A 25,121-nucleotide genomic window follows, 5' to 3' on the forward strand; every position below is an offset into this window, starting at 1 on the left:
TTGTTGCTACAATGTAGCTACTATGTAACTACTTGGAAGTCCCTCCCCCGAAGGCGCGATGCCTAATAAAGCGAGACGCTCCTGGAGCAGGGCCCCATTCCTTACCCATTCCTGACCCGATACCCTGTCTCTGAGTCCGTCGGTCAAGCCTACAACCACACCAGAGACGCCCAGCCTTACCTTACCCCATTCCTCACCCGATACCATGCCTCTGTGTCCGTCGGTTGAGCATACGACCACACCAGAGATGTCCAGCCTTGCCCCGCTCGCTCGTCCCTACTCCCCGGTGCCTGAACTCCATAGCTCGAAAAGGGTTGAATAAAAGACTCATAAACTGAATACGACTCGCTCATTCTGTGCTACGCTCCCACCAATGATGTCGCGGCCGCCAACCACGCGACATCCATTCTTCTCCAAACCCACATTTCAAAAGCCTCCAATCTACGTCTACCCTCCTGCTTCAATGACCACGTTTCCGCGCCGTACATAGCTACGCTACTTATCAAAGTTCTTAAGAGTCTTTTCTTAATATCTGTACTCAACGTCCCTCTCATCAACTCCCTCCTCCTTGTGAAAGCCTCTTTGCCTAGCGCAATTCTTCTCCTTATGTCCCTACTGCTTTGACAGTGTTGGTCCAAAACACTACCGAGATACGTAAACTGTTCTGCCTGCTCTAGTTTTTGCTCTCCTATATTTATGTTTAGCTTAACCTTTTTCTTTCTAGAAAATCGCATAATCTTTGTTTTATTATGATTGATTCTCATCCCATACCTGTCGCACTGAATTTTCAATTCAATAAGCAATGCTTGCAACACTGCCCATCCGGACTCCCCGTTCCCCACTCGCACCTGAGCAGTCTGAGATATGTACAGGTTGCGGATTAGCCTCCTTTCTCTCCGATCTATTCCTATTTTCTTCAATATACTCATTAGTTTTTCTCAATTTACTCTATCAAACGCTTTTTCGAAATCTACGAAATAAGCAAATACCTCCTGGTTGTATTCTATATTCTTCTCAATTAATAATCTCATTACTGCAATGACATCACGCGTACCTCTCCCCTTCCTAAACCCAAACTGATCATCCCCTAAGTAATAATTTGTCCTACTCTCTATCCTTTTGTTGATGATCCTAAAAATAACTTTAGCTGCGTGGGATATCAAACTTATTGTCCTGTAGTCCTTACATGATGTAGCCTTTACCTTTTTTGGAATAGGAACTAACACTGATCTCACAAAGTCTTCCGGCCAGATTCCTTCCTCATAAATACTACGAATCAGCCCACATAGCCTCATCCTCCCACATATTTCTAAACCTTTTAGTAGTTCAGCTGGAATATTATCCACCCCCACGGCCTTGTTCAGTGTAATCTCCCTTAATGCCCTTTCTATCCCATCGTCGAGTATGCCACTTGTGATAATTTAGAAAAATCACGCACTTTGGCTAAAGCCGAGGGTGCCAAAACGCGTCTCCTGGAATCGAACCCGGGCTCTCAGTAACCCAACTATCATCCCCCTGGACTATTAAGTCCATATCAAGATCTAAGTGACTTTTCCCTTCACTGTCCAGCAATCTATCTTCCGGTAAAAGAGCATTATTTACTAAAAATTCCAAGTTTTATTGCTCAATTTCAGGTTTTGCAAAGTTTTATTTTCACATTCCTGGTTGTCAAGGATTTAAGGATGCCTGGCCACCCTGATACAAACGTCAGTGTTGCATTATATTACCCCGCTTATCATTTCGCTTTTGTCGCTTCCTCATACCCGATAAGTGTGCACCCAGAGACAACCAACGCCAAATGCCTTTCCTTTCATATTTGATAAACGCAGCTCTGTGGATTATGTTGCTGATTCCGTATACCCAGGGTAAGGAACTACATGATGCCAGGGATCAAGGGCCGCAGATCTCTACAAAAAAATCTTAAAACGCATTTAAAATTATGAACCACGTTTACGCGTACGTTTTCTCTTGGATTGAAAACAACTCATTGATGCAAAACGTGTATCTGAACTCGGAAGTTTGGTTATTTCCGGGAAAACATGCTCAAAGAGTATAAATTATATTTTTTGAAGCTTTTACGTATTTCACTGGTTTTTACCTGATATCGCATGCCTCACGTGCCGGTAACATTTGAGGACTCGGAGCTCGCTGATAAGAAACGACTACGAGTCGACTGAACGACTAGGAATAAGAAATATTTCTGCGGTCCTGGATGTTCTGGGAAACAGCAGGAAGCATAGTTTGAAAACCTCTCTCCCTACCCTCCATAACTCGATGCGTGAAGGACTTAAGAGGAAGATGAGTTCCTCTCTCATCTGTTAGACCAACCTTCCGGCAGATTACTGTGGTGCTTTTTTTTAAGTGCAAACTATATTCAGCATAAATTCGCGTATCATATGACATCCGCGTAAACTCATAAGGTGGGTTTAAGAAGTTTCACACAAGGTAAAAGGAGAGTAACCTTTCGCAGGTCGGAGAAAAAAATGGGAAAGAGTTTCTCCCGGCCAATCGGTCGAGCGTAATTACACCCCTGCAGACGATATCCGAGGGTGGGGAAAAAGGAAACGGAGTTAGTGAACTTTCATGTGAGTACATTGAAAGCCAAAAAATTCGGCACACGAGGAGGAGATGAGGAGAAAGAGGCTGCAGTGATATTCCGATCCTAAAGGACACACCTACCGCATATCCGAAAGGCGGCGAGTATGAATCCCGTCTATCTGATTTTCTCTGCCGAACCATTATAAATGCGATATGATTTCGTGTATCTCTCCGCCATCGCCGCAGCGTTAACTTCCCCCCGCAGCTGCGCGAGACAACTTTCCAATCCTCCGGTTTCCGCAATGTTTCGTGTCTGAGATGCTGCGTAAAGTCTGCGGTCAAGCATATAAAAAATTGGGATTTATTAGACGCACTGTCGGCAAAAGTGACTCGAAGGTCAAGGAACGTTGCTACCACGCTCTTGTAAGGCCTCATTTAGAATACGTATGTAGCGTATGGGGTCCAAGTGAAAGAGGCCTCATTCGGGAAATTGAGAAGGTTCAACGTCGGGCAGCCCGTTTTGTAAAAACATTCTTACGATAAAACGCAAAGCGTCACCGAAATGCTCATGGAGTTGGGGTGGGAATCATTAGAAGAGAGACGATTCAATGCAAGATTGAAATTATTAAATGAATTCAGATCCGCATGTTTCAGCACCGAGGTCTCGCAAATTATTCGTACTCCTACATACATTGGTCGCTTGGATCATGCATATAAAATTCGGGAAATGTATGCCAGAACTAGCCGACTCAAGGACTCCTTCTTCCCACGGACAATGAATAATAGCAGCTGCAGGGTTATAGATAGCAAAAATTCCACTTGCCACCCTCAGCGTCTAAAGAATAATTAGTACTACTTCAATGCATGCTCTTTCACTAACCTTATGTGTTTTGTTATGATAACCCATTCTTTCCGAATGACCTCATTAGTGTTCTGTTCCACTGTTTCTAAGTCTCCTATTGAATCCCTCGTCTCTCTCCGCGGGGGAAAATTCCTGCTACCTGCAACGTTGGGTCGCATTCCCTGCCTTTTACAGTCTCCTCGGGGGGTAGAGTGTCTTGTGGTGCATTTTCATGAGGTAGTGGTGTTTCACATTTTTGCTTGTTGTGCCCTGGCTTGCGTGTTGTTGGATGGCTTTCGTGCTGCATCCTGGGGTGCAGTTGGTTGTTGATTTAGGGCATATGTGTTTGTATGAGTGTTGGATGAAGGGATTTTTGCATGAGTGTGTGCGCTGCTGTGGGTGTAATTTTCCATGTTGTTGTTTTTCATGTGGTATTGTTCCTTTTTTTGGTTGGTGACCTAACACCCCCCGCCACCCGCCCTTGCGGCGGCTTGCGAGAGGCTCTGAAGTTTAAATTTAGCGATAATGGAGTTATCTCAAAGGGATTTATTTATCTTTTCTTCCACTTTTATTCCTTTTCGAGTATTAGCTTCAGTAGACGATCATCAGATTACATATAATTTTCTCTAGTAAATTCTTAAACTCAGCCTGATGATATTCCTTTCTTGTCAATCCAGTTAACGCGCCTCAATTCCAGTTCCTAACCAGCCTACTTTGCCTTTACTTTTTGTATCGGTCGCTGCACTTCATAACTACTAAATTGTGATGCATCCGCATCCATGGTTGCTATGGCCTTAGGCAGACAGGAAATTCATTATCCCGTTTGGAAGGATCCCTTTCTTTTTAGGGGTTAGTTTTCGAGTATGTCTCTCCGCCTTTGAAGTCGCCTCTTACGATAGGCACGGATACTGCGGGAGAATTCCCGCATGAGGGTAGCGGGATTGAGACCAACCAAAGCGATGATAGAGTCACCGCGAAAGAGGAATTGGATGCTACACAAGGATCTGTCACCGCACAGTCCGTCGGATGGGACGCAACTGACTCATCGCACATCCGAGGCGGGATTGGCAATGCCACTTCACCTTTGCCTCAACCCACCCTACCAGTTATGTGCAACTTGCCATGCCTTTATGTAATAAACTAAAATAAAAACAAGGAAATATTCAGGTTCATACTACTTACTTAGTTTAGAATAGCAGTTGCCAACATATTTAATTTACTGAGTTCCTGATGAAATTTTCCTTACAGCAATTTATCGCAAATTTAATGGGAAATCGAACATTATTTTCCAGATCGCAAGGTATTAAATCATCATTGGGCTCATTTACTTACATGTGTTTTAAGGCATGTATTTGTATAGTCATGGACTAACAATTATAACGTAGTCTGGACTCTCTGAATGGTCACACAATGGCTCGTTTAATGACGCGCACGCATTTCTGGAGGGGCATCCAATTACATCATTGGCTGATGGTCTTGGGGGCAGCTGCACGTACACTCGGCACTCAAGCTATCGGTGAGTAAGGGAGCGGTTAACTGCGGGACTCCAGTTCGCTCGAGTGCAAAGCCCTGCGAAAATACGCGAAATGCACACTTTCGGAGTTGAAGTGGGCCGACAATTCCCTCCGCCTCCTTTTCCATCGTCCCAATTCGATTTCAGTCTTTCTTATGCGAACGCTCCCACTGAATAAACCCCTCCCTCGCCTTCCACCCTAAATCCCCCCCTCCTTACTTGCCGACGGGCATTTGGTCTCGCCAGTTCGCTTTCAGAGCAGGGATGAGGCACCCGATCGAAGCGGATGGCTATCACGAGGTTCGTGGTCGAGCTACTTTGGAGAAGACTAAGCGGTCGGAATCACGGGCAGCTGTATATAATTGGTGAGTGGCGATTTCATACAAGCCTACGTGCAAACATGCAGTGTAGATTAGGCTTCTTCATTAACTTGTTCAATATATCAAGTTTCTAATTGTCAGGTTTCGATTATCTAGATCTTACTGCCTCACCTCATGTCGGCTCTCATGTTGCCAGCCTACAAAAATTATTTTGAAATGTGCTTCCTCTTGCTGGCATACGTATACACAAGCACTCAGCAAAAGGTTGAAGTACGTGGTAAATAGGATCTTTAGCTTGGCTGAATTGTCGTTGGTTATTGTCCTGGGTATGTATTAATGATGGTCCCGTAATTGTCATCACTGGGGATCGGGATGGTGCAATGGGTAACCTACTGGCTTCATGTCTTAGTTTGAATCCTACAGGCGGCAGGTAATTTTTTAGTGGTGTTTCGATCCCTATGATGGTGCTTTTTGGAGAGCACCTAGAGAACCGTCCGTAGTTTGCGACGTTTAACTGCGGACCCCTTGGTGCCTTTCGTTAAGAGTGGGCTATTGCCGACGTCAGACGTTCTCTCCTCTATTCCTCCTTTCTCATCCACCCCTAATGGCTGTAATGATCTGTACTTCCAGCCACCTCCCCTAAAATTACAAGTATTGTCGATCCTTGGTAGTACTGAGGTTTCAATCACGACCGCGGTAGCTTCCAATTCTTATGTGCACACACATTGAAATTTCGATTAGCGACGTCCAATTCCTCGTCATTGTAGACGCTCCACAATTTATAATCTAATTACCTTCTGGTCCGCCCTGATCGCTTGGTATGTGATTCGAAATGAGGAGGGACTGTAGATTCGATCGCGTGTTTAGTGGATAAAAAATCAACCTGAGTTTTGTAGCTCATTCCTTCGTGCGCGACGGTGGCATCCTACTCGTAATTAGAATGGCGCTCGCCATCGAAGCACAGAGGGGCTGTGCGCTCAAATCAAGCGTCGATTTTGCGAGCGACAGGAATTTATTTCCCGGGAATCCTTATAAGGAAAACAAAGCATCCGTTCCAGCGCCCACATATCTTCATTTTGTCAGTCTTACAAAAATACTATTATGAAATTGCTTTCTCTGCAGATACTTCAGATGAGGTCACACCTAGGCTGAAGCATGTCAAGCTTCCCTCGTCATTTCATCTTAGGCCTATTGCGGGAAAATCTCCTGAAAAAATTTCCACCTGCTACTGAGAGGAGAAAACGTGGGTAAAATGTTATAACTTAAGGTTTCCCTGGCTCTACTGAGACAATCTGCCAAATATTTTCACCCTTTTTCACAGAGTGAAGTAGCCCATGTTGAAAGAATCGCATTTTCGGAAAAACAATCCAAAAAGTAACGAAAGCAGCCCAATTTGTAATCATCCCAATGGCAAAGGATTGTTGATATTTTATTATTTATTGAAAAAAGTCACTTCAAACTTCATCATTAAATCAACATTATCTAATGCTGTAAATTTCGTATGCAATCCTTTCATCTGGGAGGTGTGGTAGCCAAGGGATTAGATCATTTAGTTCAACTCTGATGGGCCAGTTTTGATTCCTGGTGACGTTGAAAAATTCCCAGCTTCACTGTAATTCTAATATTTTTAGGATGCTCAACATGCAAACCACAGGCAGCCAAAGGAAATGAACTGCCTCATCTCCATTCCTTAATTTGGGCATGATGCCCTAATCTGCCAAACACTTTTGCAATCTGGTGTGAGTTATTCTGTCAAATCTTTTAATCCCACATGCCATAGGCCATCGTGAGGTGAGCTGCAATCTCTTATTTATGAAAATCAATCTTTGTGCTGATCACAGTGGTTACTCTTGTTTAATCATTTGGTTAGTTTGATTTTCAAATTGTTTTCAAATTTGACTAAGTATCTAGCCAATTAATCAAATTTGTGATTTAAGCTAATGTTCAGGTGAAACCATAGTTCATACTAAGCTTATGCTGACTGGGATGTTATTTTCATTTAAGTTATCAAACAACATTAATAAACTCATAGGTTGGCTTTGATATGCCTCGCCTTGTAATGAGCTGAATTTTGTGACATTCACCAATCAACAGGGTTATTATGGGGGCCAGTTCCTTTTCTTGTGCCAGTTTGTGGTTCCCAGGAAGATGTGGTTCCCGAAAAAATCCCACAGCATGAAGGGCAGAGGGCCTCAAGAGGCATCACTCGGAATCAAATCCAGGCCCCCAGAGCAGTAAACCAACATGCTACCAATTGGGCTTCCACACCACCTGCTTGGTTTGTGTGCAATATATTTTTTAATGAGTTGTTAAATTAAATTAAAATAATTTTAGTAAAATCAGAATTAACTTTAATTCAGCAAAAGTATTAATTAATTTAGCAAAAGTATCTTACCCACAGTAAATGTTATGTCAAGAACTTGATAAATTTCAAGATTAATGTGTAATCATGAAAGCCAATGAGAATTTAAATTACTCCCAATAATGTGAAAGTGTCATGTTAAAGTTGCTCTTATCATTCTTTCATCTGTTCTTTGTGTTGAAAAATTGTTTCAATTAGACTCAACTTTGGAGAGGAGTTAATTAATAATGAGTCAATTTTTGCCTAGTTCCTTCTTATAAAATGCATTTTGACAAAATGTCTATAGAAAAATAAACTAAATCGCTAAAGTTTATTCAACATAGTTAATTTTTAACAATTTCATTTTAGGTGAAACTATCAGTCTTAGCGTACTTATCCACTAGTTTTTCAAAAAGGCACAGGTCCTTGCATTTAATAATCCAATATTGCAAGAGGATATTGATTTCAGTCTCAACAAGAAATAATTATTTGTACATTCAATACCAAGGTTTTAGTTCTAAATGTTTCTTAAACTGTTGCATGGAATATTGGGGTTAACAATGTGTTCTAAACATCACTAGAGGTATTACATCTTATGTATCATTCTACTTTTTTCTCCAGGGGAATCATATGGAATAGTGTTTTGGGAATGATCTGCATGCATGTTGTGCAAAGTTATCTTCAACCATTGGAGTATAGGCACTTTATCAAAAAATTTAAATTTTCTTAACATTCCTTCTATGTAATATATATTTGCCATGTCCATCTTAATCATAAATAATAGCAATATCTTTCATGCTAATGGCAATATTTACTCAAATTCAACAAGAAAATCGTAACAGCCACTTGTTATAATAAATCAGCAATTTCATATAAAACCCCAATGGTAATGGGTGTAATATAACACAATACCAAATCTATTGAAAATGGGTGATAAATTATGTGGTTTCCAATTGAAACTTGTGGAATTCCCTCTGATGTTATTTTTCATTGAATAAATTTTTCAATTACTAATAATTGTAATGCTTGTCTTCGCATTTCCCGGTTCTCCAGGAAATGCGAAGACAAGCATTTGTACCCTTCAAAGTAAAACAAAGTGAACCTTTTTCTCCTCTGTAGATTAGATGGTATAAACTTGGGCTAACGTTTTTTACAATCCTCGAAGCACTTCAAAATATCATTTTTTGTGATCTTGTTCAGCTCCACCTTTGATGCTGTCTTTATCTCGTCTATCATAGCGTAGCATTGTCCTTTCATGGGCCTCCTCAGTTTCTGGAAAAAGAAAGTCATTGGGGGGCCAGGTCTGGGGAATACAGTTTCTGGGAATACAGCATCATTAGTGTGTTGTTTCTGGTCAAAATTTTGCGCTCAAGCAATGGTGTGGCCAGGGGCATTGTCATGGTGCAAAAGCCAATATTTGTTCTTCCAAAAATTTGGGCACTTTTTTGATGCCTGCAAACATCTCCTACACATCATCATCGGCATAACTTTGGTTTGATGATCTGCATGCATGTTGTGCAAAGTTATCTTAAACCATACGAGTATAGGCACTTACTCAAAAAATGTAAATTTTCTAACCATTCCTTCTATGCAATATATTTTTGCCATGTCTCTCTTAATCATAAATAATATCTATATCTTTCATGCAAATAGCAATATTTACTCAAATTCAACAAGAAAATCATAACATCCACTAAGTTATAATAAATCAGCAATTTCATATGAAACCCCAATGGTAATTGGTGTAATAATTTATAACACAGTACCATATCCATTGAAAATGAGTGATAAATTATGTGGACTCCAATTGAAACTTGTGGAATTCCCTCTAATGAAGGGTTATTTTTCATTGAATAAATTTTTAAATAACCTTTAATAGCTTGAATTCAATAGTTCCCGGCTCAACCTTGTGGAAATTCATTTTAATAAAATTAAGAATACAAGGTACAAGAATACACTGTCCTTTAGTACCTGATGATGACGCGAAAGTAAATCAGCTCATTACCCATAGGACTACCACACCACCTGCTTGGTTTGTGTGTAATATAGTTATAAATGAATTAAGGTATTAAAACTTGTGTATCATTCTACTTTTTTCTCCAGGAGAATTGTATTGAATAGTGTTCTGGGGATCATCTGCATGCATGTTGCACAAAGTTATCTTCAACCATATGAGTATAGGCCCTTGTTAATAAAATTTAAATTTTCTTACCATTCCTTCTATGTAATAGATATTTTCCATGTTTGTCATAATCATAAATAATATCTCTAAATTTCATGCAAATGGCAATTTTTACATAAATTCAACTAGTAATCATAACATCCACTTAAGTTATCATAAAGGAGCAATTTTATATAAAACCCCAAGGGTTAAGGGTGTGTAATAATTTATAACATAATACCAAATCTATTGAAAATGAGTGATAATTGTGGTTTCCAATTGAAACTTGTGAAAAGTCCCTCTAAATAAGTGTTATATTTCATTGAATAAAATTTTGAATAGCAAATAATTTTAATACTTGTATTTGCATTTCTGGGTTATCCATCTGCATTGGTTGTCTATTGGTGAAGATAGTTTCACTGGCCATCCTGCCCGCGTCTTCTGGTGGAAAGTATTTTTCGAAGCTTTCTTGTCCAAGCCCCAGAAATATCTACATGGCCGATGAATATCCATTAAAAATTGTGTGGAAAAGGACTATTCAATCAGTGCTGTAGTTGACTGTCAGCCAACAGACAAGAAAGCTTTGAAAAATAACTTCGACCTGAAGACGTCGGCAGGATATACCTGCAAAACTGTTGTCACCAATGGACAACCAATGCAATTGGAGAATCTGGAAACGCAAAGACAAGCAATTTAATGCCGCGGAAACCTTTGACTGAAGTAATTGTGATGCATAGTTTTATTTACATATTTTTATATGTTCAATCTTTTTTAAGCATGTTCAGTGTCGAAATGTATTTTGCCAATTTGTGTGTGAAGACTCCTATACGTACATGATACGTATGGTCTGTGGGCAATGAAATTATTTGGGCACTCATTCCTTTAGTTACTGTATGTGCAATATCTTTGTTTCATTTTTTTCTATTTTTGAGGTAAGTTGTGATTTCATCGGATGGTTAAAAGAATTCTCCGACGAATGATGTTCTTTGCTGATGGAGACATTCTGCTCTTGATGTTTACTAGTGGTTTTCCTTCTGTGATGTCCATTAGGTCATTTCTGTCAAAGCTATGATTACAGTGTGTCGGATGTTTTACCACACAAGTTCAACACCTAATTTCAATTTCATCCAAAGTATCAACTCCTTCCCTTCATTTTTTTTTATCTAAAATTCCTTTGAATCTACTTACAAGCATTTTTTCTTAAATTAATCGACAATGGTGCAAAATAACCTTAGCTGTTAATGCACCCTTAAAACATAAAACTAACCAACTTACTTCTACCACTTAAACCCAGCATTCTCCATTCTATTAAACACATTGAATTTTTATTTCCAGTCAAAATGCCCTGCAATAATTCTCACTTTCTTAAAATTATTTCATGAGATCTTCTCCCCCCTCCCCTAACATGCTGCAAACTTATTATTAAAATTTCATTTCCATTTGATTTTTTCCTATCTCCATACCATTTCACAAGCTTCCGATATATCCTTATCCACTGGCATTGGCAACTATTTTAAGTGATGATATAACAACAGTTTAAGTAAGTGCTACTTTCCTCTGCTACAGGATATCAAGCAAGGCAGATGTTATGATTGATAACTGGCGAGACATTTACTTGTTTACCCTCACTGTATTCCCACCTCTCCTGCCTTTGACTCACCCAACACAAACTCCTCTATGTTCATTCTGTCCTTATTCTCGCATTCCAGTCTTCTTCATTCCTTGGTTTGTATTTGGTCAACTAAAGGTGTTTAACCCATTAGTTATAGTTAAATGAATAAAATTTTGGAATGGGAGTGCATTAGCAGCAGTTGTTATTCAAATAGTTTCCAATAAATTATCACGGATGAATCACATCTCTTTCACTAAAATACCATTTGTATGGAATTCATTTCCATTTTAATTAACGCTTAATATCTCTGGTATTTTCAATGAAAGTTTCTATTTTTTAAATTTATAGAGGGGAACCAATATTTCAATCTTAAACCAGTAATCATTTCTTTGGCCTTTTGAACATTCAAGTATTTATATTTTTGCCTAAAACATCCTAAAAGTAGTTCAAGAAACCACATTAACTTAAAATTCATAATCAAATTTCAATTTTTTTCCCTCAGGTCCAGCATTGGATGCTTATGCTGGGTGAGAGGAGTATCCATGGGAATAAAGCTTGATCAACAAGCTTTCTCAGCGAAGGAAACAAGGAACGAAGGTCTAGATTTCCTTGCTGGTGCCAAGTTGGACAGTGCTGTCAGCATCTGAAGAAGTCCACTTCATGTGGACTGTGTAAAATGAACTTCCTCTAATACCCTCATAGCCACTATCCACAAAGTTAGCGGAGGCTAACTTTGCGGATAGTGGCTATGAGGGTGTTTCAGTAAAATATTTTGTTTAAAAAAGTATATTTGGAATGCTGATGTATTTTCTAAAACATATTTATCTCAACAAATGTATTTATGAGTAATAAAGATGAAAGAAACAATAATGAATTTTGTCTAATTTTGAAATCTCTCCCTTTTCGTAACTTTTGAATGACTAATTTTGCCTTTATATGCTGCATAAGAATTAAAAGAGAAATACAGTAATTCACCTAAAAAATATATTTTTTCTCAGGTTAATAATTTATAAAAATGTTGATTTGAGTTGTTGCCTAAAGTACAGACAACTGTAAACGATTATATTCTAAGGCAGTCTTGTATATATGTACAACCTCTGCCATACTCGCATTCGGCAATGTGGGTTGTTCAATTCGTTACGAATTAAAACAGAAACATGACTAGAACTTGAATGGAATGTTTACATTTCCTGCAAATATCTATTCGAGACAAATTATCGAATTTATTGTTTAAAAGGCGAAAAAAATGTGAAAGAAAAATTATTTCAATTAATCATCAGAATGAAATATATAAGTAGTAGCTTCACTATATGTAAAAAAAATGCATTGTGTAGCATTTGCAAAATATGAAAAGATTTCTTAATCTGTAAAGCCTAAAATGTTGTCAAATTATTCTCAAATAAATTTTATCCTATCCTGCATAGCAACATTGTGTGCAATCTGAAAAATTGTTCTTTGGTCAATAAGGTGTAATTCGTGGTTACAATTAACATATGAGCTACAGTTGCTCGCACCGCGTCAAAAATTACGTCATTGTCCAATAATAAGATGCGGAAAAGCATGGTATCGAATGTTTTCCAAGAACCGGCTCACGCATCATAAAAGAGTAGCTCCATCGACGGCCAACCGCTCACGAGCCGTCTCGGAGTGCCGTGAGGCCCAAAGTGAGGTGCTTAATCCTCCACGAGAAAAATATACTGAAGTCCCGAGTCCACCCAGCGAAAATATTCAAAGTCCAGAGCCCATCACCCGGCGAGAGAGGTGTCGAGGCAAGCAGATGCCTTGGATTCGTCGAGTGAGAGAGCCTTGTCGAGTTCGAATTCATTTTGTGAAAAAAACGGCAAAGTCCGTAGTTTTGCAGAACATATCCTAGTTTTGAACCTTAAATTATCAAGAAACCCGGTAGCCTGGGGTATAAGAGGCGGATTGTGGGGGCGAGACCATAGGGCGTATTACTTCGAGTTACTTTTGCTGCCGAAATTTTTTTTTTCTCAAAATATTTTCGATTCGCTAATATGCACAAAATGTTCACCAGAGATTTTGACGGTAGGTTCTAGACGCCGCGGGAGATCGGGAAAACAATTAAATATTGAATATTATTGTGAGGAGGGCTGCCTTTTTTTCCGGCGCCCCGCCGCCCGGCTGGAAAAAACGGCAGCCCTCCTCACAATAATATTCAATATTTAATTGTTTTCCCGATCTCCCGCGGCGTCCTGAACCTACCGTCAAAATCTCTGGTGACAATTAACTGAAAATTAATGAACAAAAAATTAATTAACGGATTGGTTGCAGATTCTGCCAACAGATGGCGGAAGCCTTCACTAGTTGAAACAACCTCGAATACCAGCCCATCCTAATACACCCTTTTCCCACTAGTGACACCAACGTATAATTTCGAAACTCAATTTTTACGTGGCAATACGAAATGCATCGTGTATTTCGCAATTGGCCTAGTGAGATTCCTTCGAACTAAGGACATGGTTAATAAACAAAATGACGCACCCTTCCGATTACTTCGAGCAATTTCTAATATAATGTGCGGAAACTTCATTATGTATTTAAATATTAACGAGGTAATATTTAAAAATTAGCGAGATTAATATTAGACAATGGCCAAATTAGAAATTGTTCGGTAACCCCAATTGGTTGCAACATCTCTCCGTTTATGATCAGTAAATTATGTAATTTTTAATTTCAATGGAATCCACCAGTTGTGAAGTATAGGAAGTTATGTTTGATCCAAATCACTCGCATAAGAGTTAATAATAGCATTTTCCAAAAAATCCTCAAGAACCTGATCTCAACAAGGTTTTAATGGTGTACTGATGTATGCAATTTTATCTTTTTCTCTGGTTGCAACTTTCGCATGATCTTTCATTACTGCAGTCATAATAGTTATTTTATTATTATTCATAAGAATCATTAATGCAATAATATGTTCAAAAACTTTATTAAATTCAAAATTATAGAATACAGAAGTGTCATATGATTAAGTCTAATTTCTTATAAGACAATGCAGCAAAACCAAACTCTTTCTGAAGACTCCTCGTGTTTGACAAAACCCATGTTCCTAATATTTCAGGGAAAATATTACCCCTTCTCAAATCAAGTTTCTTCAGCTGTCACCCTAATTCAAATAGAGTACATTTAAAAATGTTCACAGGATATTTTGTCTACATGAAAAGTTGAAGGAATAATTTAATCTCTTACACCATGACTTAGAATAACTTAAGCATGCTTTCAATTGAACCTGAAAATTAAATTTACAAACACTTTCCATATGTCACTTGCAAATCATTTTCTTCGATTATTTCTGTTTACCTAACAATGGGGTTCATATTTAAAGCACAATAAAGATTCATTTGCTTAATTGCACAGGCATAAGGAATTTAGATTATAATAAATTCATTAGTGCATATTTTAGCTCGCTAACTAGGAAATCCTATGAATCATGGGAAAGGAGAGGGGATCACTGGGAAAAATCAGGTGGGAAAGGTGGATGCAGACCTTTTTGATTAGCAATGGGGTGCTGAAAATTGTAATAGAGGGGAGAATGTTAGCCTAGGTTGGGGCAGTAACTGTGGAGGCATATTAGACCAGATGGAATAAGGATGTATGCATAAATTGAGGAGGGGCCTGTTGGATGTCTGGTTGTTTAGTTTGGCGAGGCAAGGATGTTGTCGTTGTAATGTCTGGTAGCTGGTTTTCATAATGAACCTACATTTGCCAGTAGATTAATATAATAATTATTATTAGAGCTACGTAAAAGAAAAGGAAAATGTAGCAATCAAATTGAAATACGATCCCAAGGAATTCAAGCTAAAAAGATCAAGTAGTAGGTTTGATTCAAATGGAATCGGACATCAAAACAAGGAGTATGAATCTGCTAACTGTTTATGAAAACTGTTAATGAACAGTAATTTATTGGACCAGATTTATCTGTCAATCACAGTACTAGATATTATCTTTTACCAGTGGAAGGATTTTAATCTTAATTTCATGGAAATTCCCATAAAGAAATTGACTCAAAGTGGAAGTGGATAATACTAGATTACTTCAAAATGTAATCAGTGGAAGAAACATTTGAAGTAAAGATCAAATGAAAGTAAGCCATCTACATATGACAGTGATTAAGGCTCCTTGGGTTTCATGGGTCTTAAAAAACCATTTTGAAGAGCCACTCTTAACATTCTTCACTACAGTAACTTGATTGCTATATAGACTCATTGAAGTTTTTTTACTGTTTTTCCAGCTTACATAATTTAACACAATAAATCACCTTTCAATTTAATCAGCTAAAATACATTTTCAACAACAGGCACCCACCTACCTTACTGTTCATTTGGTCTATCGCTAGCAGCTGGTTTCTAGCAGTCAAAAAATGAATGGTTGCCTCTTAAATATGTTTTAAAGACATTTCGCTACTCAACAAATATATAGGAATAGTCTTTTATTTACATGTTTCATGCTCAAGATTGGATTACATCAAATAGGGAAATATCTATTAATTATAAAAACAAGGAAATAAACAAGCCACATCATTGAAAACCACTAAATACTTCGAAACTAGGCACCACTCTGATATAAACCACAACAAATCAGTAATCAACCCAAAGATCTTGTTTTGTTGAGTTCACTAAGCCCGTGGGGTGTTAAATTCACACTTCATGGTAGGGAGGTCAATGCCTTTCCCTGTGCTGGCTATGGCTTCCCAGGAAGATCTGGTACCAAAAAAAAACAGCTTGGCCCGAGCTGAGGGTGCCTTAGAGGCATGACTTCTAATAGAGCACTGACCCTCCAGTCAGCAGTCCAGCACTACTCCTGCACTGCCACATCTCCCAATGATATGCTCAATTGATTTCTTCCTTTAGCATCATATCAGGGCAAATTTTTGACACTAATCACAAATGTTGGGAGCAATTAGTTTATAAGCAGACTCATTTTCTGGAAACAAATCACCTTTTATGATGATTAAAAACAAATTTTAGCATAACAAATGCACATATTTGGAAAAAGTATTTCATACAAAATTCTTCATAGACCAGTATGGACTGATAACGTGTGATTTGTTATTCGACCAGATCTCCCTGAAAAACCAGAGCTGGCTCAGGGAATGGAACTAACCCTATCTTAGGTTCAATTAATTTTTATTAATTTAAGTAGATCTCTCTTATCAAACCAGCCTTCAAGTAGAATTGCACTGTTTTGATTTCAGATCAACGAGGCAGTTTCTCACCCAGAAAGTAGAAATTATAGAGTCTGACAGGAAAGACCCAGTTTTCAACCCCATGCAGGTCCACCCATCTTCATTTCAATTCACTATTTTCTATTATCATTTTCGAATATAAATTTGAGAATCCCTCCTTGTTCTTACTTGGGACCAATTGTGTTGGACATGGCACTAAGAATAACAGATGATACTTATCATTGCCACATCTACCATATTTGCCATTCATAGGGTGGCAAAAATCTATGTCAATGACATTTATATCCTTCTGGGGCTATCATCACATGAGTAAGCAATCAAAGGTTCACATGAAATAATCTGTGATATCCCTTAGCTGAAGCTCTTCTCACTGAACAATAGTGAGTGCCGCTCCATGTATGCCCAAATCTTGGTTAATCCCATGTTCTAGTCTGCACCTGAATTTTTACTAAAGATTTCCACTTTTTACGTAACTCTTGTGAAAGTAGTGTTTTGTATTAATAGAATGCTTAACAGTTCATTCCAGTAAGGCAATTTCAATTATAACTTATGAACTTTCATTAAATGCATGTTCTCCACAAGGATGAAAAGAAATTTAATTGAGCACTTTTGGACAGTGGGTATCAAGTTATGAACAATCATCATATATTTTGATTTATTTGATTAATAGTGAAACCCACTTTCTTAAAAAATTCACCACCATTGCCACGAATACTGCCCACATGCGACCACTACAATTGTTTGCTTTTACCACTGTTATACTGTAACAATCAGAATTCAGAATCAGCTGTAGGACAAGTGATAACCATGACATTACTAATGCAAAGCTACTACAACTGCAATGAATTTCAAAATCAGACCTTGTTCAAGTTTAACTCTGATCGAGAATATTTCTTTTAATTACTACGAATGCCCTCTTGCCCATATAGGTCAAACCTTTATTTTTTCACTGATATTTTTATCTAACGGCCTACCTAGTGAAAATGAATATGTATTCAGGGGAACAAGGTTGTCCAGAGAAATAATCTTCATGATTCTCAACTCGTTTATTAGAAAACTAAGATCAAAACTTTTCTCTGTCAAAGGGTGATTATGAAAATATATCATGATCATATTCCTTGCAGTACTCCAATTGATGTGATACCAAGCAGCACCAATCCACTGGCCATCACCAATGTTCTCTCAATGAATAGTGGTGATGAAGGGACAGGAAATACAATAGAAGGCAGACATGTAAGGGGTGGAGAAAAATAACCTGTAATAGACAAGGTGTCCCACCAACTGCATCCCCCAAAATCCCGTGGCAAGTCTTCCGCCTTCCCTTCTGCCTTCTCCATTCAGCCCAATACCAAAATATCTTGGTTCATGCCCCTCAGTCCCTAAGCTATTCAAATAAAACATCACTTCAATGCTAAATCAGTTATGAACACTTTTGGAGGATATATCCAAGGTGAGTATTGCTGGGAGTAACAAAAGAACTCTCTTCCCTCTCAGAAGTGATAAAATATTTGCATTTTGGATTGTCTTAATGGGTTTAATGGAATATTTTGAATTATGATATTATGTAAACCATGATTCTGATCGAAATCCAAATTGCTTATTGCATTATTTTTAGTCTATTTCAGCTGGAAATCCCACATATAACCCTTCAAAGCCCCGTTTGGGGTAAATATCCATGGGTCCATGAGAACTTGAGTATTAAGGTCTATAGATGCAACTGATTTGTAACTCAATGATCCCTTTGGGTAGGTAAGATTGAATAATTCTCTCAACTCAGATAGAGTATTGTAATTTTCACTCCAGGCAAGTGTGCATAAATGTCAGTAAGAGTGGAGTTTGTAAACAACAATGAAATTTCAGAAGATGTACGCTATAATTAATCATTGCTTTCAATGCAGACATTCGAGTTCCCGGAAATATTACTTGAAAGACAAATTATCTTGTCCATTTTACATTACCTTTCAGCGCGACTCTGCAGCAGATGAACCAAATTTCTTGGACGCTAGAGGCAACAGAAGGGTTAAAGGTCATTTCAGTAGCAGACTCTTGGGCAAATGACAGGGTAATTATGAATCAGTCATCCTGAGTTTTCCACTGCTTTGGTCTATCTGGTCTGAAAGCAGTATTGAAATTAATCCAAAGAATTTTATAACTAAAAACATCCCAGGAGGCATTACCTTTGCAAGGCGCAAGGGTAATGCACTAAGTCTTACATTGTCTATTCATACAGAACTCAACTGTCACTTGCAATAACTATAATAGACATTGAAAAAATAAGTACTTCTCTTGTTGGTGATTGCTTAATTAGTGTGGAATGGCCTTTGCTCAACATGCAATTTGGAGAGGCAAAATTAATGACCATTGAGAGAGATTCTAACTTGAACTCAACATTGAAGCCACAGAAATCATACAAATAAGCTTAAGAGTTTCAACAGAGGATACCCACCAACTCATGGTAGTGAATATTCAAATGGCCAAAACTGAGGAAAACCATAGACACCATCTTCACATCATCACTATGGGTCCACGAAGGTCATTGAATTTAATATATACCAATTATTTTTACTTTTTTCTAAAAATCACTGACCCTAAGCAGTTCCTTAATTCCTTAGAACAAGTGCTCCCAACCATACTTGATGTCATTGGAGAGAAAAAATCCAAACCACAATCCCTCAATCAACATAAGGTTCGTTGTACTTTTTACAATAAATCAAAAGACAGAGAGTGTTCTAACTTAAATTTATGCCAAGGTTCAAAGAAAGCTATTACACAGAGCACATTAGGCGACTTCTATCCCACCAGTTCAAGGGAAATATGAGATAGATTTGTAAATACTTTTCTTCGATTGGAAGATTAATTGAAGAAAAAAAGAAAATTCAATCAAAATTTGAATAATGAAATGAAATGCTTTCAATTAATTGGAGAACAAATAGTCATTTTTGGCTTGAGACATGCCACTAACTTAATATAATGCTCACCACTTCTTGCAGAAGCTTGTCAAAGATCTCCAATTGAAATATCTCACGTTTTTTACTGAAGGGATAAAATATATAAAGATTTAAAATAGCTTACGTCAATATTTGCAGTGTGAATCTTGCTCTCTTCCCTGTCCCCTCTTCTGCCTCAGCAGACCTCATGTGGTCGAGCTCACATCCGAGCGTGGCTTCATTCAGTTGAGAGCTCAGAAATGGTGAAACCAAACTTATGCTGATGATGATGAATAGGAGATGTTGCAGACATCAAAAAATAGTTTCTTCCGAAGTTGAGTCCAGTTTAGGCTTGGGGTAAGAGTTAAGGTCCATCAATCTTATTTCTAGATAGGAAGTACAAATTTAGAAAAGTACAACAATGGAATAGGTGGCAGCATGAGGGAGATTGTGATTAATAAAAGTATCATTCAATCACATGAACAATATTGGGGGTCAAGGCAATGAAGAAAAAATTCAACAGTAAGTTACGGAACTAGGAAATTTTGGTTAACACATAGTTATGTGGTTCAACTATTATTACTCTTACTTTTTCTGTACATGGCATCAGAAGGGGATGGCAGAAGGTTGAATGAATTTGGTCAAGATAAAAAGAAGACAAGTAATAAAAGTAAGATTTCCGAATGCAGATTGATATGATGGGTATTATTAGAGAGTTTTGAATTTGTCTCTTTCAATTGTTTAATACCAATATGAAAGCAATTTATCATTAAACCTTTTTGATTTTTGGAAAAACTAAATGCTATTCAAATAAAACATCACTTCAGTGCTAAAACATGTATGAACAATTTTGGAGGATATATCCAAGGGAGTATTGTTGGGAGTAACAAAGAACTCCCTTCCCTCTTAGAAGTGAAAGAATATTTGCATTTTGGATTGTCTTAATGGGCTTAATCGAATATTTATTTTAAATTATGATATTATTTGAACCATGATGCTGATCGAAATCCAAATTGCTTATTGCATTATCATTTTTCGTCTATTTCAGCTGGAAATCCCTCATAAAACCCTTCAAAGCCCCCTGTTTGGGGTCACAATCCATGTGTCCATGAGAACCTGAGTATTAAGATCTATAAACATAACTGATTTGTAACTCAATGATCCCTTTGGGTAGGTAAGATTGAATAATTCTCTCAACTCAGATAACGTATAATAATTTTCACTCCAGGCAAGTAGGTGTGCATAAATGTCAGTAACAGCGGAGTTTTTTAACAGCAGTGAAATTTTAGACGCTATAATTAATCATTGATTTCAATGCAGACATGCCAGTTCCTGGAAACATCACTTGAAAGAAATTATCTTGTCTATTTTAAATTACCTTTCAGCGAGATCCTGCAGCAGATGAACTGACTTTCTTGGATGCATAGGCAGCAGAATGGTTTAAGGTCATTGTAGTAACAAGAGGGTTGGGCAACGATTGGGAAATGATGAAGTAGTCATCCTGGGTTTTCCACTGCTTTGGTCTCTCTGGTCAGAAAGCAGATTTGCATTAATCCAAAGAATTTTATAATTAAAAACATCCCAGGATGCATTTGCCAGGTGCAAGGGTAATGCACTAAGTCTTAAATTGTCTTTTTATACAGAACTCAACTGTCACTTGCAATAACACTATCAGACGTTGAAAAAGTAAGCAATTCCTTTTGTTGGTGATTGCATTTGGATTTGTTGGTTGTGCTTTTTACAATAAATTAAAAGACTGAGATAGTACCACACCTGTTTTCTGACTTAATTTATGCCAAGGTTCAAAGAAAACTATTTCACAGAGCACATTAGATGACTCTTATCCAACCAGTTATAGGAAAATATGAGATTGATTTGTAAATTTTTTTCTTCCATTAGAAGATTCATTTGAGAAAGAAAAAAAGAAAATCCAATCAAAATTTGATTAATAAAATGAAATGCTTTCAATTAATTGAAGAACAAAGTCATTTTTGGTTTGAGACATGCCACTTACTATATATAATGCTCACCACTTCTTGCACAATCTCGGCAAAGATCTCAAAGTCAAATATTTCACAATTTTTTACTGAAGGGATAAAATATATAAAGATTTAAAATAGCTTATGTCACTACTTGCAGTGTGAATCTTGCTCTCTTCCCTGTTCCCTCTTCTGCTTCAGCAGACCTCATGTGGTCGAGCTTGCATCAGAGCGTGGCTTCATTCAGTTGAGAGCTCAGAAATGGTGAAACCAAAGTTATGCCGATGATGATGTGTAGGAGATGTTTGCAGGCATCAAAAAAGTGCCCAAATTTTTGGAAGAACAAATATTGGCTTTTGCACCATGACAATGCCCCTGGCCACACCATTGCTTGAGCGCAAAATTTTGACCAGAAACAACACACTAATGATGCTGTATTCCCAGAAACTGTATTCCCCAGACCTGGCCCCCCAATGACTTTCTTTTTCCAGAAACTGAGGAGGCCCATGAAAGGACAATGCTACGCTATGATAGACGAGATAAAGACAGCATCAAAGGTGGAGCTGAACAAGATCACAAAAAATGATATTTTGAAGTGCTTCGAGGATTGTAAAAAACGTTAGCCCAAGTTTATACCATCTAATCTACAGAGGAGAAAAAGGTTCACTTTGTTTTACTTTGAAGGGTACAAATGCTTGTCTTCGCATTTCCTGGAGAACCGGGAAATGCGAAGACAAGCATTACAATTATTAGTAATTGAAAAATTTATTCAATGAAAAATAACATCAGAGGGAATTCCACAAGTTTCAATTGGAAACCACATAATTTATCACCCATTTTCAATAGATTTGGTATTGTGTTATATTACACCCATTACCATTGGGGTTTTATATGAAATTGCTGATTTATTATAACAAGTGGCTGTTACGATTTTCTTGTTGAATTTGAGTAAATATTGCCATTAGCATGAAAGATATTGCTATTATTTATGATTAAGATGGACATGGCAAATATATATTACATAGAAGGAATGTTAAGAAAATTTAAATTTTTTGATAAAGTGCCTATACTCCAATGGTTGAAGATAACTTTGCACAACGTGCATGCAGATGATCCCCAGAACACTTCAATACATTTCCCCTGTAGAAAAAAGTAGAATGATATAAGAGTTTTAATACCTCTAGAGACTCGTGCACGAACCAAATAGTGTACATCAAAATGTGCAGTTTAGAACACATAATTAACATCAATATTCCATGTAACAGTTTTAGAAACATTTAGACCTAAAACCTAATGTTAAGAAAATTTAAATTTTTTGATAAAGTGCCTATACTCCAATGGTTGAAGATAACTTTGCACAACGTGCATGCAGATGATCCCCAGAACACTTCAATACATTTCCCCTGTAGAAAAAAGTAGAATGATATAAGAGTTTTAATACCTCTAGAGACTCGTGCACGAACCAAATAGTGTACATCAAAATGTGCAGTTTAGAACACATAATTAACATCAATATTCCATGTAACAGTTTTAGAAACATTTAGACCTAAAACCTTGGTATTGAATGTATAAATAATTATTTCTTGTTGAGATTGAAATCAATATCCTCTTGCAATATTACATGATTAAATGCAAGGACATGCGTCTTTTTGAAAAACTAGCACATAAGTACGCGGTGACTGATAATTTCACCAATAATGAAAGTACTAACAATTTTCTTTTTTGAGTAACCTTTAGTGATTTATATCATTTTTCTATTGACATTTTGTCAAAATAAATTTTATAAGAAGGAGCTAGGCCAAAATTGACATATTAATAATTAATCCATCTCATAAAAGGTGATTCTTAATAAAAAAATTTTTTCAACACAAAGAGAAGAAGAAAGAATAATAAGAGCAACTTTAACATGACATTTTCACAGTATATAGAGCAATTTAAATTTCACTGGATTTCATAATGATATATTAATCTCCCAGAGAAATTGATTAAGCTCTTGACATAAAATTTACTGGGGGTAAAATACTTTTGTTAAATTAAGGCGATGAATTACAGCCAATTCTGATTTTACTGAAATTATTTTAATTTAGTTTAACATAACTCATTTAAAAATATATTGCACACAAACCAAGCAAGGTATGTGGTAGTCCAACGGGTAATAACAAGCTGGTTTACTTTTCTGGGGTCCTGGATTTGATTCAGAGTGATGCCTCTTGAGGCCCTCTGCCCTTCATCCATGCTGTGGGATTTTTTTGGGAACCACATCTTCCTGGGAACCACGAACTGGCACAAGAAAAGGAACTGGCCCCCATAATTACCCTGTTGATTAGTAAATGTCACATAAAATTTAGCTCATTACTAGGTGAGGAATATACCAAAGCCAACCTATGAGTTTATTAATGTTGTTGGATAACCTAAATCGAAATAACATCCCAGTCTGGATAAGCTTAGTATGAACTTTGGTTTCACCTGAACCCTTGATACCAAGTCAAATTTGAAAACAATTTGAAAATCAAACTAACCAAATGATTAAACAAGAATAACCTCTGTGATCAGCACAAAGATTGATTTTTATAAATATAAGAGTGCAGCTCACCTTAACATGTCCTGAGGCATGTGGATAATAAAAAAGTGTACATGGGAATTTTCATAAGTTACCAGGAATCAGGCCTGGCCCTTGAGTGTAAAACTGAATTATCTAATCCCTTGGCTGCCACAACTTCCAGAAGAAATAATTTCATACTAAATTTCCATTATAGGATGATATTAATATAATGATAAAATTTGAAATGACTTTTTTCAATAAATAAAAACAAATCAACAATAATACATCAATGGGATGATTACAAATTGGGCTGCTTTTGACATATTTTGGATTGTTTTTCCAAAGATGTGATGCTTTCAGCATGGGCTACTCTACTCCAAAAAAAGCTAATTACATTCTGTAAATGTACCTTAGATGCCATAAAATGTTTTCCAAGTAATATCAATACAAAAAAATCAACAAACTCACTTGATTTGGCAGATACTACATGTGTAACAAGTGAAATCTCAAAATATTTTGCAACCACCACAAATTGATGGCATATTTTACCAGTAAGTTTTCACTGTGAGATTATTTGTTAATTTGGTAAAATATTTCTTAATAAAAGGTACAACATACTAAACTAGTATTACTAAATAATTAAACTTACTTTTAAATAAAAAATTAGTTCATTGGTAAAATAAAAGTTTAAAGGTGGTATGGAATGACCCTAAAATACAGCCATTTCATTCCTCAACCTTGCCAAAAAAATACCTTACACCACTCACTATAATAAATCTTTCTCCCCTTTACTACACTCAAATTCAGGCTTGATTGCATGGAAATTTACTTTTGAATGAAAGGAGAATGTAATGTATTTCCCACAAAACTTGTACATATTTGTTACATCTGATTTCAACACAGGCATCATCAAGGTACCCAAGGATTGTGATTTGGCATTGAAACTAGCTGTCGCAAATTTAATATTATGTGGAAAATGCATAGTAATCTTATATTCACGGATCTATTACAGTGTCAACATTTACACCATTCCTACATCCTAAGACAAAATATAAATAATTAATCATCATTCTTATTATTCTTGGGAAGTGAGTGAAAATAATTGGCAAATTGTATCAGTAGAGACAGGGTAACCTTAACT

General features: G+C 37.1%; 1 protein-coding gene across 2 annotated transcripts; it reads left to right on the forward strand.

Moving 5' to 3' along the window:
* The first annotated feature begins 5,148 nt into the window (after positions 1 to 5,148).
* LOC139700842 (uncharacterized) lies at positions 5,149 to 12,168 on the forward strand. 2 transcript variants are annotated; one of them, XM_071599272.1, is made up of 3 exons: positions 5,149 to 5,257; positions 7,307 to 7,490; positions 11,829 to 12,168. In XM_071599272.1, the coding sequence occupies exons 1-3, from the start codon at positions 5,179 to 5,181 to the stop codon at positions 11,971 to 11,973; spliced, it is 408 nt and encodes a 135-aa protein (XP_071455373.1). In that variant the 5' UTR covers positions 5,149 to 5,178; the 3' UTR covers positions 11,974 to 12,168. The 2 variants fall into 2 exon arrangements, with proteins under 2 accessions (XP_071455373.1, XP_071455372.1); XM_071599271.1 differs by lacking the exon at positions 5,149 to 5,257 and adding an exon at positions 6,344 to 6,455.
* Positions 12,169 to 25,121: the final 12,953 nt, after the last annotated feature.

Source organism: Hetaerina americana, unplaced genomic scaffold (assembly GCF_022747635.1).
Source record: "Hetaerina americana unplaced genomic scaffold, ioHetAmer1.1.p SCAF_11, whole genome shotgun sequence".
Taxonomy (NCBI): Eukaryota; Metazoa; Arthropoda; class Insecta; order Odonata; family Calopterygidae; genus Hetaerina; species Hetaerina americana.

Bases quoted from the DNA above. Each gene is read 5' to 3' on its own strand.
- LOC139700842 (XM_071599271.1), top strand. From the start codon at position 6,368: ATGTCAAGCTTCCCTCGTCATTTCATCTTAGGCCTATTGCGGGAAAAT. The intron at 6,456-7,306 runs GTGGGTAAAATG...ACCAATCAACAG, and splicing joins TGCTACTGAGAGGAGAAAAC to GGTTATTATGGGGGCCAGTT. The intron at 7,491-11,828 runs GTTTGTGTGCAA...TTTTTCCCTCAG, and splicing joins GCTTCCACACCACCTGCTTG to GTCCAGCATTGGATGCTTAT.